The sequence below is a fragment of the Mastomys coucha genome, unplaced genomic scaffold (genome assembly GCF_008632895.1).
Source record: "Mastomys coucha isolate ucsf_1 unplaced genomic scaffold, UCSF_Mcou_1 pScaffold9, whole genome shotgun sequence".
NCBI lineage: Eukaryota > Metazoa > Chordata > Mammalia > Rodentia > Muridae > Mastomys > Mastomys coucha.
This window is the reverse complement of record NW_022196915.1, coordinates 13,223,169-13,238,978: the sequence shown is the minus strand read 5'-3', so window position 1 is coordinate 13,238,978 and position 15,810 is coordinate 13,223,169. Positions and strand designations below refer to the sequence as shown.

The following is a 15,810-nucleotide window of genomic DNA, read 5'->3' as shown; positions in this document are numbered from 1 at the left end:
TCGTAGCTAAGCTGAGAGTTGATAGTTCTGCTGCACCAAGAAATGAATTGTAGGCTCGATTTTTGGGTCCTTCCTCTTTATCTAGTTATTTTCTCTTTCTCTTTCATATCTCAAATTCAGGCTAACTTCTTTTGTGACCCTATCCCTGGACCGTCTCCCATTCTAAACAGATATATTTTATTATTCTCTCTAATGATACATTTTCCTTTTATACTAGTATTGTTGTATATGTTATGATGTCTATTATTCTCATCAATTCTTACTAGTAATGTTAGAAATACAGAGAAAAAATAATGCTTAACAAACAAACAACAATATCTGTAGAATATAAATTATCCATCTAATCCTAGGAAACATACCAGTCTAGAGGCAGCAATCACATCATGAATACTTCTGAGCATTAGGTCTTCTACTTGAATGAGCCATTTCTCTACAGCGCCCCTCGCTGCAGACGTGGAGATCAATCCAATCAGCTCCACTCGCTCACCCTCAGAGCTATACATGGCTTTAATATCCAGATTAACCAGGAACTCCAATTTAGCGATGCCCTCAAAGCATTTTTTTAAGTGTGGCTGAACTCTGAGTGGATCTTTGGTCTCTGACAAAATCTCTAGCATTTCATCATTAGATAAAAAGAAAAAGCTAGAAAAGAAACATAGGAATAAAAAACCTTAAGTGTCAACTCATCACACAGCAGAAGACGTGTTTGTTGATCATCAGCACGGTTGATCATCTACCATACCGAGGGAAGAAAAGTCGCTTCTTCTCAAGGTATGCATTCAGTCCTTTCATGATTTTCTCCAGAAGGTCATTGCAATTCTGCAGTTTTTCCAGCAAGCCTGTTAAAGAAGTAGCAGCAAGCACCTAAAAGACACAGACTCATATGAGACATACTTATGTGCTTGACATAAGTCATAGCACTAATGTACACATATAAAATGTTATTTTTTTTGAAATGTTATGAAATCAGTTGTGAAACTCCTTCCCCTTATTTTTGAAACAGGTCTCACTATGTAGTCCAGGCTGGCCAGGACTTGCAATTCTCTTTTTGCTCTAGTCCTCAAATGCTGGGATTGTAGGAACCACATCCAATTTCTTTTGAAATTGAAATTTCTTTTGTAGTATAAAAATAAAAATTTCACCAATATCATATGTATTATATGTATATATTATATGTATTATATGTACATATATATACATTAGTTACAAATGATGTTATGATTATGTGCATATTTTATTATTATTTATTTTAGATTTTATCACTGTGAATTTTAAACTGAATCTATAGCAGGTTTTGGCAATCTACATCTCGCCAGTCAAATCTAGCAGGCTGCTAGCTTTTGTATAGTCCTCAAACTAAGAATGTTTTTTAGACTTTCAGAAGGTTAAAAAATTAACAAGGACTAGGGAAGTAGCTCAGTTGGCAGCATGCTTGCTTGGCATGTAGGAGGCCTAGGGTTCTAGGGTTCATCATGTAGAAACTGAGTGTGCTGGCTCGTGGCTGCAACCCCAGGCTTTCACATCACAGGTAGATGCAGGCGGATCAGAAGCTCAAGGTCATTCTCAGCTACATGGAGAATTTGAAGCAACTTGGGCTAGAGGCCCTGTCTCAAAAAATTGAATTAAATTATAAAAATGAAGGCAGTAATGCTATTTTATAGCCTAAGTAACAATGTTGTCAGTGTCTATAAGCAAAGTTTGATTATGGTGGGAACATGCCCATGCATTAGGTATTAGTTCTGGCTCATTTTCACTACATGGTGGAAGAAGAAAGGTATTAAAAAATAGACCACATGCCTCATAAAGCCTAGAGAAACATATTAACTGGCTCTTCATAGAAGTAGACTGCTGACCTCTAAGCTACAAGAAATCATGTACAAGCTCCTAACGTAAAAAAGGAAGACTAATTTCCTTGACACTCATACGTTTCTGTAATTAATGCTCAATAATTCTAGTACTTATTTAGTTTTTCTCTCAGTATTGGAAAAAGTTATTCCTTAAGTTTAATACATTTTAAAAGTAGATGCAGGGCTGGTGAGATGGCTCAACGGGTAAGAGCACTGACTGCTTTACCAAAGGTCCTGAGTTCAAATCCCAGCAACCACATGGTGGCTCACAACCATCCGTAATGAGATCTGACGCCCTCTTCTGGTGCATCTGAAGACAGCTACAGTGTACTTACAGATAACAATAAATTAAAAAAATCTTTAAAAAAATAAAAAAATAAAAGTAGATGCATAGCTATGGTTTCTGCTAAATGTGTGAAAAATACTTGTTTTCAACATTAGACTCCTGTACAAGGTGCTCTTAATAGAAAAGACACACGAGGCGCTGCCGAGATGGCTCAGCAGGTTAAGAGCACTGACTACTCTTCCGAAGGTCCTGAGTTCAAGTCCCAGCAACCACATGGTGGCTCACAACCACCCATAATGAGATCTGACGCTCTCTTCTGGTGTGTCTGAAGACAGCTACAGTATACTTACGTAGAATAATAAGACACACAGGAACTGAGACCAATTGAGGTCTGAACTGTTTCCCCTGATTAACACTTCCAAGCAAACATAGGACTACTTGTATTGATCACACTTTCTCCATCCTCTGCATTATCTCATTGTTTTATGTATCTGTTTACTTCCTGAGGTGGTTGAATATAGTGGGAGTCAATTCAGTTAACTGTTCATCTAAAGTAGTTACACTGCGTGTGTGGCTAGTATACTTTTTTCATAAAAAGTGAAAAATAAAATTATTTTGATACTTCAAACATATTTTTGTGAACTTACATTATATGAAGTTTCTGATTTGTATACAATGAGTGAGTTGTGTTTTAATAATCAGAAAAAAGTCAAATGGTCGGGCAGGGGTGGCGCATGCCTTTAATCCCAGCACTTGGGAGGCAGAGGCAGGAGGAGTTCTGAGTTTGAGTCCAGTCTGGTCTACAGAGTGAGTTCCAGGACAGCCAGGGCTATACAGAGAAACCCTGTCTTAAGAAACCTAAAAAAAAAAAAAAAAAAAAAAAAAAAAAAAAAAAAAAAAAAAAAAAAAAAAAAAAAAAAGAAAGGAAGAAAGAAAGAAAGAAAAAGAAAAAGAAAAAAGAAAAGGAAAAAGAAAAAAGTTAAATGCCTTCTTTAAAGCCCCAAATAAGCTTCACCTGTTATAAGAAAGAAAACAAACTCTACACCTTTGGATCCTTAGCACAAAACTTCATGATATCCTTCCAGTGTCTGTCTACTGTCTGAAACTGCCGTCCTTCCTCTGGCATCTGCTGCATGATATCCTCAGAACAGAAGATGGGCTCTAAGTACAGCCACTGAGCTTGCACTTTCAACCATTCATCAATTGTCTCCTGGATCCGAATCAGACGGTCTTCCCAGGCCTTAATAAAAAGTATACTGTACTAAATTCCAGGTTTTAAAAAGAAAAACTGTAAATTATAGGAGAAACATACTTATAATTCCCTATTATTTTAATATCAACACAAAACAATTTACACCTTAAGATTATTTACAGGAGACTCACCCAGGCTTAGAGAAACCACGGGTAGTATAAGGTTTCCCTAAATCAATGGAACTCGCTTTGGTAATGATCATAAAGTTATTTCATATCCTCATCTTCCCAGGAATCACTCCAAATCCTAAATGTATATCTTGCTCTATACCAGAGATTATCAACTATGGATGGTGCTGTTCTACATACCAGGCAATATTTCAGTGTCTGAAATATCACAATGTGAGTTATTACAGCTAGAAGGGGGAGGATGCTGCTAATATCTAGTGGATAGAGGCCAGCAATACTGCTAATGTGCTTCAATATGCAGAACAGTTTCCACAACAAAGCATTACTCAGCTCAGAACCAGAGAGATGGTTTGTAGATAAAATTAGTCTTCCCACTAAGACTGATATCTAGAATTTGACGCCTAAAATGGGGGCCTACACAGTGGTAGGAGAGAACAGGTCTCTACAAGTTGTCCTTGGCACATGCACTGTGACATTCCTTCATATACACACACATAGTAATTAATAAGCATATAAAGAAATATATATATATACATATATATATGGAGAGAGAATTATTCAGCCCAAACATCATTAGCATAAAGTTGAATGATCTTGCTCTCAATCAGCATAGTTTAAAGAGAATTTAAAATAAAGTAAAATAAACCTCTGTATCCTCGGAGACTACCTAGAGTTAGTAAATGTATAGCTTAAGGTCCTGGATTTAGAGCTTCATCTCTATTTTTTTTAAACCATAAAAGAGCTTCTAAATTATTCTTCTTAAATAAGAACTTTCTAACATATGTGTGTGTTATATATATGTATGTGTTCTAACATATAATATAAATATATATACATGTGTGTTTCTAACATATATAGAGAATGTAATATATATACATATGTGTATGTATATATATATGTGTATATATATATATATACATGTATATATATATTATTTTTTTAAACAACAAAGGCCAGGCTAGCCAGGTTCGTAGGAGCATATCCAGTGTTATGTCCTCCTTGAAAACCACAACTGTTTTCTCCAAATGCTGGCAGCCAAGATCATCTATGAAGCACTGTTAATGCTAAAATTAAATATTTCACATTATAAAATTGTATCAAAACATCACAATGTACCAAATAAATATGTAAAGTTGTTACTTATTAGTTAAAAATACAATTAAAAATTATATACGATTTTAAAAAACTGGCTTGGTTAAAATCTCAATTCTATCATTTAATAGCTAAGTGAATTTTGGTAAATTAGTCATCCTTAGCTTTTTTATCTATTTAGACAGATAATAATAACGCCTACCGTGAAGGTCTGCTGTGGGGATTAAGTCAGTTAGTAAATACGAAGCCACTAAACCAGTGACCAACATAGTAAATATCAATCAAAACTGGCATCAACAAGTCAGTGATTTCTCTTTTCCTCAATTTAAATAGCCCCCAATTAAAATTCTGATGTTATTGTTAGTTACTTAATGGGAACGTAAAGGGATAACACACCAGTTGGAGGACAGAACTTTTGACTACAAACATCCTGTCAAGTTGGTCTTTGTTTCAAATAAAACTGATGAACTAGGTTAAATCAGCCAAGGTCACCCAGCTCCTTTCCAGGTCATGTAGAACATTTTTTTTAATGATAAGTAGGGGAATTTCTCTCTGCCACCTTTGAATATTCAATGTATTTCAAAGCATGATTATCTATCTATCTATCTATCTATCTATCTACCTATCTATCTATCTATCTTTTTGAGATAAGGCCTTGTCATGTATTCTAGGTTAGACTGGAATACAAGTTGATTTCCCTGCCTCAGATTCCTGAGTACTGGAATTATAAGCTTTGCTGGGAGCAGCTAAGAAGTAATCTCTAATTGTACATGTACAAAAATCTGCTACCTGGCTACCACTACAGTAGATGACTATATTAGAGACATTCATCTCTTCAGTATAAATGTCCACACATGCATGTGCACATGCACATTTGTACACTCACATGTATACTCCCACATACATGCACAAGTACATGCATGGGAACACATGCTGTACCAAATTCCCTTACTTTCTTTGTTCAATGTTTTAGGAGTTATCCTCAGCATTTTCCTTCCTTTATACAGTTTATAACTCCTTCTTAATCTCTTATCTCCTGGTTGAACCTTTTGGCTTTGTACTCACTAAGGGGCAAACACACTGGACTTCATTGTACTATAAAGTTATTATTATAATTTGTATTTTTTCCATAGTTACCCACATCAACAATAAAGAGATATCATTTATTTTTTCTGAAGTGGACAGTAACTCATTAATTACCCTCATTCATGTTGTTCACAAATAGAATTAAACAGTGACACAGAGAACTTTACTATGAGGCTACAGTGTAAGATGTAATCTGAGCTTTCTAAAATTAGAAATTCCTAAGAATAAAGTTTTTAAATTTCAATTACTATAAAATATGCGTGCTGGTCTACAGTATGCACTTAAACTGTGTGAGATCAGAACGAACAAGAAAATATGAGTCTATTCAGCAGCAAATCTCAGAGGCTGAAAACATTCTAGGTCTAGTTAATAGTTAAGATTGTATGGAGACTAGAACCTTCCAGAACAGTAAGCCTCAGAGACGAATTATATCAGGAGAATAAAATTTACATTTATAATCCTCGAATAAAAATCTTATAAAATATGATTTTCTTCTTAAAAGCATTAATCTCTCAAACCTATTGCATGTTAATTTTTTGTTTTTTTGTTTTTTTAATTTTCATACATGCTTTGCCTTTGTATTGTTTACCATGTGCATACAGTACCCACTGAGGCCAGGAGAGGGCATCAGATCCTCTGAGACTGTAGTTACAGATGGTTCTTAACCATCATGTGGATGCTGGGAACCAAGCAAGTGCTCTTACCACCACACTCTCTCTTCAGCCTCCTATTGCATATTCTCTCCAAATGTGTATTTCTGTTTCTCACCACATAAAACACCAAGATTCAGTTTATCACTTGAATAGACACTTTAAAAGCCATCCAAAAATATGTACATGAGAACATATATGAATTAAGCTAGGCATTTTTATAAATGATCAGGAGCTATCATATTTAACATACCTTGATCTCATTTTCAAATGGTTTGATAAAAGGTGAGCCTCTCATTGTCTGAGTTTTTATAATTTGATCATCAAGAATTGCCTGAATCTCATCCACTGAAGAGAGGATACAGACTCCAGTATCACGATACAGACTTATATTAAAAGAAATATCATCCCAAGTTGCTATCATAGCATTCATGGCCCTCTCTAAGGAAAATTCCTGAAAGGGAGAAATGCGAAAAGACTAGGATGATCAAAATGGGAGTGGGGTGGGGGTTGGGAGGTAGGATGATTAAAAAAGGAACTTAGTCAATTCTTCTGGACAACTCAGTAAACATTGTGCATATACCATAATCTCCATAACTGTCTGCGTCTGTCTGTCCGTCTGTCCGTCCATCCGTCCGTCCATCCGTCTGTCCACCCACCCACCCATCCATCCATCCATATATCTATCTATCTATCTATCTATCTATCTATCTATCTATCTATCATCTATCTATCTATTAAAGAGGGGTCTTTTTTAATTATTTAAAAGTTCTTTTGCGAGGCCATGGGCCTAGGATAAAACCAAGCACCACTGTTCTGCTTAAGGAATGTAACAATGACATTCTGCCGTACTCATAGGTACATAGGTGCTCCTATCAGAGAAGCTCCCTCCTGTAGTAGATCAGAACTAACTCCAAGATGTACAGCTGGATTGTGTGCAGAGAGTGAGAGACCATGGAATACTCAGTCCTAAATGAGATTGTATCCATCAAATCCCTCCTCTCCAGACTCAGGGAACGCTGTGGAAGAGGAAGTGGAATGACCGTAGAGCCATAGGGGTTGGAGGACACCAAGCATAAAGACCTTCCAAACACAGCAAGACTGATGCACATGTGAACTCACAAAGACTGTGTCACTGTGCAGACGCCATGCACGGGACTTCATCCGTTGCAGTTCCAGTGCTGGGAAGAGAACCCAGAAGCTACCACAAGGGTAGCTCGCAAAAAAGAAATTAGCTTTCCTCCAATGGACTCTCACTGGGTGTACAACCCACTCTTAAGAGCAGACCCAATGCCCAGCAGCAGATGTCCAGCAAACCTCAGAGGTATTTTGCATACTATACGTTATGGCTTCCAGTTTTGTGTTTCTATGGCAGCATTCCTGTGTGTGCAAACAAGCGAGTTGTTGCATTGATGTGTGTTTCTTGTGCTTTTTTTTTTTTTTTTTTTTTTTTTTTTTTTTTTTTGGTTCTTATGTTTGTTTTGTCCTATTCTAGTTTGTTTGACTTCACTTTATTTTTTATTTTATTATTTTTTTAGATGCCTGTTTGATTTCTAATGAGAGAAAGAAAAGGTGTGAATTGGGGTCAGAGGTGACGTAAGGGAGGGTGTGGGAGGAGAAACCATAATACGAATATATTGTATGAAAATTTTCTATTTTCAATTTTAAAAAATTCCTAAGAAAAATGAAGTTTTTTAAAAGTTTAGTTGCTATGAAATCTGTTAAGACAGACAACAGAGTACTCACTGGGTTATCTCTAAAGTGGCCTTTTGCAGATAGCTTGTGGCTTGAAGTTTTCTGCTTATTCCAATAACCCTCTCTAAGGTCATACTGGGAACACACACACACACAAAATGCCACATACAAATCCCATATCCATCCACCCAAGATTCTTTTTTTTTTTTTAATATTTTCTTTATTTACATGTAAATTTCTCCATTCCCAGTTTCCCCTCCAAAAAACAAAGAAACAAACAAAAACAAACAAAAACAAACCTCTGTTGCCTCCCACCTCCCCATGCCTGCCACCCCACCATCTCCCACTTATTGGCCCTGGCATTCCCCTACACTGCCACCCAGGATTCTTAATGGAATAACCATACACCAATACTAGTATCAACCACCAACTATATACACCAACTGTATCAGAATGTGGCAGAATTAGGCAGATGTCAAAGGAGCAGTTTCTAGTCTGCATTTCAGAGAGCCAAGCCCATGTTTACGTCATGAAAGGGTAGTCTTCAGTCATCATCTGCTCCTTATGTCTTCCCATTGCTATCCTGTACTATATATATCACACCAAGACAAAACTGGGACTATCAGAGAACAAGCCCCTCAAGTGTTTCATTTTCTCCACATGTTTACCTTACTTGCACCAGCACTTATAACTTCAAAGCTTTCTAAATATGGTGTAAGGTTTAATTTTAAAACTTTTCTCAGTGTAGTTCCAGAATCTGGAGTCAAGTCATAGCCCACAATTTCTGACATCTGTTTCCAGTGGCGAGCTCTCATTCCTGGATTGCACAGGATGGAGACTGTAGGGATGTATTCCTAAGGATGAACACAAACAATAACGTCATTTGACTTCCATACAGATGGAGCCATGAATCAAACCTTGATAATAGGACGATTGAATTTCTTCAAATTACTTGAGAATAATCAAAACATCAACTAGACTTAGAGGAAAGGGAAGAAGGAGCAAAGGTATTCCAAAGTTCACCAGCAATGTTAGGCATGTAAAATAATCAAGAAATCACCAAAGTAAGAATTAATACAAAAAAAATTCCATGCCTTAGTATCACAAAATTAAAGTACTTAATAACAAAGTTAAGAAATGTGGGGGACTACATAGTAAAAATTACAAATATAATTTTAGAAGAAATAGAGATCTAAATAACTGGAAAGGTGCTAACATGCTGGAAGAATAAATCATGTTAAGGACAGAATAGAGGAAGGATATTGGGAAAGAATAATCAGTACTACAGCCGGGTGGTGGTGGCACATGCCTTTAATCCCAGCACTTGGGAGGCAGAGGCAGGTGGATTTCTGAGTTCGAGGCCAGCCTGGTCTACAGAGTGAGTTCCAGGACAGCCAGGACTACACAGAGAAACCCTGTCTCGAAAAACCAAAAAAAAAAAAAAAAAAAAAAAAAAAAAAAAAAAAATCAGTACTACAGACCTTCTAAAAAAAAAAGTCACCTTAAAAACATACCACAGTGGGGACTTTCTAAAATATACACACACACAGATATTTAAAGAGCTTAGGTGTAGTTACTCCCTATCAGGGTAACAATTCCCCTTCTAAACACCACAGGTCAACACATGGAAAGCTAGGAATAGGTTACCTCTGTACCAAAGGACCCCCCCCCCCAATATTACAGCTGTCTTAGTTTAGGTTTTACTGCTGTGAACAAACACTACAACCAAGGCAACTCTTATAAGGATAACATTTAATTGGAGCTGGCTTGCAGGTTCAGAGGTTCAGTCCATTATCAAGGAGGGAGAGCGACAGCATCCAGGCAGGCATGGGGCAAGAGTTGCTGAGGGATCTACATCTTCATCTAAAGGCAGACAGGAGACTCACTTCCAGGGAGCTAGGATGAGGGTCTTAAAGCCCATGCCCAAGTGACACACTTCCTCCAGCAAGACCACATCTACTCCAACAAGGCTATACTTCCTAATAGTGCCATTCCTTAGGCCAAGCATATTCAAACCATCATTACAGGTTATTGCCATTGCTCTTACTTGCCCTCTAGAACCTTATTGCTGAAGATATCACACACTTGAGTCACAGAACATGGAGAAATAAAGCAGACACTGACCTGGATAAATCATACCTAATGGCTAGTTTTTCTAATACTGGAAGGTGCTAATGTATGGTACCAGAGGACAAAAGTAATCCGGTCTTATCCGGCTGTGGATCCTGTGAGCTACAACAACTGTCCTGGTAAAACAAGTCCTCTTGTACAATGTTTATTTAAATGTTATGGGAGTAATTATGGGAGTTCAGTCATTTCCGAGTGAACATTATGCTCACTGTACATGGTGGAAACCATGCTTGGTACCATGGTCAAGACCAAGAAGCTGTGGCCAGAGAGGCCATAGGCCCTAGAGGGAGAACATAACTATTGTTACTCTGCAAAACAGGCACAGTATTAAACTCAGTCCTAAGAACTTACTGTTACGCCCATAAATTAATGGATCTCTCAGACCTCATCAGAGAAGCTTCTTTTTGTAGTAGATGATAATTAACACAGAGACTGCAACTGGACAAGATGCAGAGAGTAAAGACTGGAGTAATCACACCCCTAATTGGGATATCACTATCACACCTTATCTTCCCAAGGCTCAAAGGTCAGAACAGAAGAGTGGGCAGAAAGATGGCAAGACCAGAGGCAGTGAGTGGATCACTCTAAGGAAACAGAGTTTTCTGGACATAACAGGAAGGTAGTTGCATGTATGAACTTAAAGTAGCTGGTAGTATGAACTTAAAATACCATGGACAAAATCCCAGCAGTGGATGAGGATGGTGACCATGAAGACCTATGTCTAGATTAGGAGCTACTGTTTATAGATAATTGCCAGAGAGAGAGAGAGAGAGAGAGAGAGAGAGAGAGAGACAGAGAGAGAGAGACAGAGAGACAGAGAGACAGAGAGACAGAGACAGAGACAGAGAGAGACAGACAGACAGACAGAGAGACAGAGAGACAGAGAGAGACAGAGAGAGAGACAGAGAGAGAAAGAAAGAGAGAGAGAGAGAGAGAGAGAGAGAGAGATTTTTCTTTAAAGGTGTAGCCCCTGGTAGATCAATCTTGCTGTAGTGGATGAGCACACACCCAGGAGTATATGGGCAGCACAAATTGCACACTATGAGAGCACAACATTGGATGGGTATGGAGAGGGAAAGAATGGATCTAGAAGGATCTGGGGATGAATGTAATCAAAATACAAGGCAAGAACATTCTAATACATTCTCTACTGTTACAATAAACCAATGACCAAAAATAACTTGGGAAGGAAAGAGTTTATTTGGCTTACAGGCTACAGACCATCACTGAGGGAAGCCAAGACATGAGCCTACAGGCAGGAACTGAAGCAGAGCTCATGGAAACAATGCGGCTTGCTGGCTTGTTCTCCTTGGCTTGCTCAGCTACTTTCTTTTGCAGCCTAGGCTTACCTGCACAGGGTTGGTGCTCCCTACAGTGGTCTGGATCCTCCTACTATCAATTATCTGTAAAGGTAATGACCCCATAATCATGCCCACATGCCAGTCTGATGGAGGCAATTCTCCTCAATTGAAATTTCTTCTAGATTTGTGTCAAGAGGACAAAAACTAATCAGAACAATTAAATTCTAAAAAATATTAATAACACTATTTATAAAAAATAAATCATCTAAAGATAATAGTACTATACAAATTGGTCTATAAATTTAATGTCTTAGTTGCTTTCCTGTTGCTGTGAAAAAAACACCACAACCAAGGCAACTTATAAAAGAAAGCACTTGGGCTGGGGAGATGGCTCAGTGGTTAAGAGCACTGACTGCTCTTCCAGAGGTCCTGAGTTCAGTTCCCGGCAACCACATAGTGGCTCACAACCATCTGCAGTTTCAGAGAATTAAGAGTCTGCGATGACAGAGTGAAGGAATAGCTAAGAGCTCACATCTTGATCCACAATCAGGAGGCAGAGACTACTAGGAATCCCAGGAGTGTTCTAAAACCTGAAAATCCACCCCCCATGGCACACCTCCTCCAAACGGCCATACCTCCCACTCATTCCCAAATGGTTCCACTAACTGGGGACTATGAATCTATTGTGGGCTATTCCCATCCAAACTACCACAATTCCTATCCAAACCCCAGTTGCCTTTCTAGCAGAAATCTACAAGCTGGTTGGGAAAATGTAGGTTAATCACAATAGCCACAGCAAATTTCAAAAAGAACAAAGTTGGGGGATTCACACTTTCCAATTTTAAAACATTATAAAAAATTGCATAATAACTTTGGGAGCCCATTCTAGCCAGGGAGGTAAATATACTAACTGCAGATCTTCACCTATCCCTCCTCTTCTCCACCCACCCCCTAGTCTTATTCCTGATCTGCTGCAGTCCAACTACTGCTGCCTTACCTTCCTCTCCTGCCCCTACCTAAATCCCACCCCCTGTGCCACCCCCCACTGCCCCGTGCTCCAATAGAGATCATTTAGCCCTCTTCCTTCAACCTTCCTTTCTCCTACTCATCACTTAATCCTGGCCCTCAACTCTGGCAGGTATCTCTGAGAACCTGCTGGCCACTCTGAAGAGGCAGGCAAGTAGACTAACTACAGATCTATTCCTCTTCTCTTCTAAATCCAATTCTCTAGTCTTATTCCCAGCTTTGTAGCTGACCACCTGTTATAGCCTCCCCTGTCCCCACCTCCATCTCCAGTGGATCACAAAGATCTTCGCCCCTACTCATTGCTTTATCCCAGGCCCTAACTCCAGTAAGCATTCCTTGGGAGACCTGCTCTGAACAAGGAAGCTAGTAGTCTAACTGTGGATCTTCACCTCTCTTGCTCCCACCTCTGTAGCAGACCACCTCCTGTGGCCTACCCGACCCCTGCTGCTTCTCCTCTGGATTATGTAGATCTCCACTAACCTTCCTCCTCACTCATCCTGTTAGTCCAGTCCCCAACTCCAGCAGGCATTCTCTGGGGACCTGGCAGCCAAGCCAGCCAGAGAAACAAGGAAGCCAGCAAAGCAGGTGGTCCAGCTTCATTCTCCATCCTCTCCTACACATCCAATCCTCCAGTCTCAATCCCAGTTCTGTAGCAAACAATCTGTTGTGGCCTCTCCTCATTCTCTGTCATCATTCCCAGGAAATTTAGCAAATCCTGGCAGAACACCCTACTTTCCTCTCTGCTATGAACATTCTCAGACCCTGCTCTGCTAGCCTACTCAGCATTTCTAAAGTGTTAGCTCCCAATATCTAGGAACACATTTTACACAGAATCTGCAGTGGCCACACCTATCAGGATCCCAGAAGAATTTCCTAACCGGACAACAGACCGCTACCACATTTTCTTAAGAACCAGAGAGGACAACAGAAACCAAGGAACAAAGCACCTATCCACCAGAGACAAGACCAGATATCAGCACCTTGAATTACAATCCTCCCAAATGCAGATGCCTAGATGTTAGCATGAAAACACAATAACAGCAAGGATAATTTGTCTTCACTAAAGCCCAGTAACCTTATCACACTATGCTTTATTACTGCAATAACAACTGAAGCAGAAGACAGAGATCTTAAATTAGCCTTTATGATAGAATATTCTGAGTAAATCCATTAAAGAAATCTATAAAACACAAACAGTAAAAGAAAATAAACAAAACAGTTTAAGACCTGAAAGTGGAAATGGAATCAATAAAGAAAACCAAAACTGGGGAAAATCTGGACATGAAAATTTTAGTGTTTTTAACAGGAACCTTAAAGGCAAGCCTCACCAACAGAACACAAAAGATGAAAAAAATGAATCCCAAGCAATGAAGACATGATGGAAGAAATAGATACCTTTGTCAAAGAAAAAGTAAAATCATTTTTAAAAAATCCTGGCACTGCTGGGCAATGGGGGCACACACCTAAATTTAGTCCCAGCACTTGGGAGGCAGAGGCAGGCAGATTTCTGAGTTCGAGGTTAGCCTGGTCTACAGAGTGAGTTCCAGGACAGCCAGGGCTATACAGAAAACAAAAACAAACAAACAAAAAAAAGCAACAACAACAAAAAAAACTGTCTCAAAAAAAAAAACAACAACAAAAAACAAAACAAAACAAAATCCTGGCACAAAACATCCAAGAAATCTGGGACACTATGAAAAGACCAAATCATCTAAGAAAGACATAAATAGAGGAAGGAGAAGAAAACCAGTGAAAGGCACAGAAAATATTTTCAACAAAATCATAGAAGAAAAATTTTCTAACTTAAAGGAGATGCCTCTCAAGGTACAAGAAGCATACCACAAGTGCTAGATCAGAAAAGACATTCTCCTCAGCACATAAATTCAAAACAGCAAATAAACAGAACAAAGAAGAGCTACATTAAGAGCTACAATGAGAAAATACAGATGTAGTAGACCTATTAGAATTAAGTCTTCTCAATGAAGACTCTAAAAGCCAGAAGGGCATGGACAAATGTCCTTCAGACTCTAAGAGACTACAAATGCCAGCCCAGACTGCTACACCCAGCAAAACTTTCAGTCACAATAGATGAAGAAAATGAGGCATTCCATGATAAAACAAACTTTAAGCAATATTTGTTTACAAATAGAGCCCTATGGAAGGCACTAAAAGGAAAACTACAACCAAAAGAGGTAAAACACACTCAAGAAAACACACACACAAAAAAAAATCCCAAAAGAAGGGAAACACACACAGATGCACATGCACATACACACAAACACACACACACACAAACGCACACACACAGATGCACATACACACAAACACACACACAAATGCACACATACACAGATGCATATGCACATACACACAAACACCATACACATACAGATACACATGCACATACACACAAACACCACACACACACACAAATGGACATGCACATACACACAAACACACACAGATGCACATGTACATACACACAAACACCACACACATACAGATACACATGCACATACACACAAACACCACACACACACACAAATGCACATGCACATACACACAAACACACACAGATGCACATGCACATACACACAAACACCACACACACACACAGATGCACATGCACATACAAACACCACACACATACACACACACAGATGCACATGCACATACACACAAACACCACAAAAAAACAAAACAGGAATCAACAAACACTGCTCACTGATATCTCTCAACACCAATCAGTGGTCTGTGCTGCAACTCCAAGATGCTAGATCGCTATACCCTGCAAAACCTTTAATCACCATAGATTTAGAAAATAAGATAGTCTATAGTAAAGTCAAATGTAAACAATATCTCCCTACAAATAAAGTCATACAGAAAGTGGTAAAAGGAAAACTACAACCTATGAAGATTAACTACAGACTAACAGAATTGATGAAAAAACAGGATCCATCCTGATGATGTATCTAAGAAACACACATCAACATCAAGGATAGACATTACCTCAGGGTTAAGGTTTGGAAAAAGATATTCCAAGCTAATGGACCCAAGAAGCAAGCTGGTACAAGAACTTTAATGTCTAACAAAATATACTTCAAAACCAAAACTTATCGAAGAGATAGGGAAGATCCCTACATACTCATCAGAGGAAATATCCACCAAGAGGACATTTCAATTCTTAATATCTATGCCTCAAACACAAGGGCACCCAAGTTTGTAAAAGAAGCACTGCTACAGTTTAAATCACATATTGACCCTCACACACTGATAGGAGACGTCAATACTCAAGTCTCACCAACAAAAAGATCATC

At 38.6% G+C, this 15,810-nt stretch overlaps 1 protein-coding gene across 2 annotated transcripts in view; it reads right to left on the bottom strand.

The window, feature by feature from the left end:
• Dnah12 (dynein axonemal heavy chain 12) overlaps window positions 1-15,810 on the bottom strand; it is a 154,161-nt gene that overhangs the window by 108,936 nt on the left and 29,415 nt on the right. For both annotated transcript variants that reach the window (XM_031361735.1, XM_031361736.1), the window contains exons 19-23: window positions 8,705-8,890; window positions 6,595-6,795; window positions 3,179-3,373; window positions 743-864; window positions 360-642 (exon numbers count right to left, since the gene is read on the bottom strand). In XM_031361735.1, coding sequence (XP_031217595.1) covers window positions 360-642; window positions 743-864; window positions 3,179-3,373; window positions 6,595-6,795; window positions 8,705-8,890 — 987 coding nt within the window. The remainder of the gene's footprint in view (window positions 1-359; window positions 643-742; window positions 865-3,178; window positions 3,374-6,594; window positions 6,796-8,704; window positions 8,891-15,810) is intronic.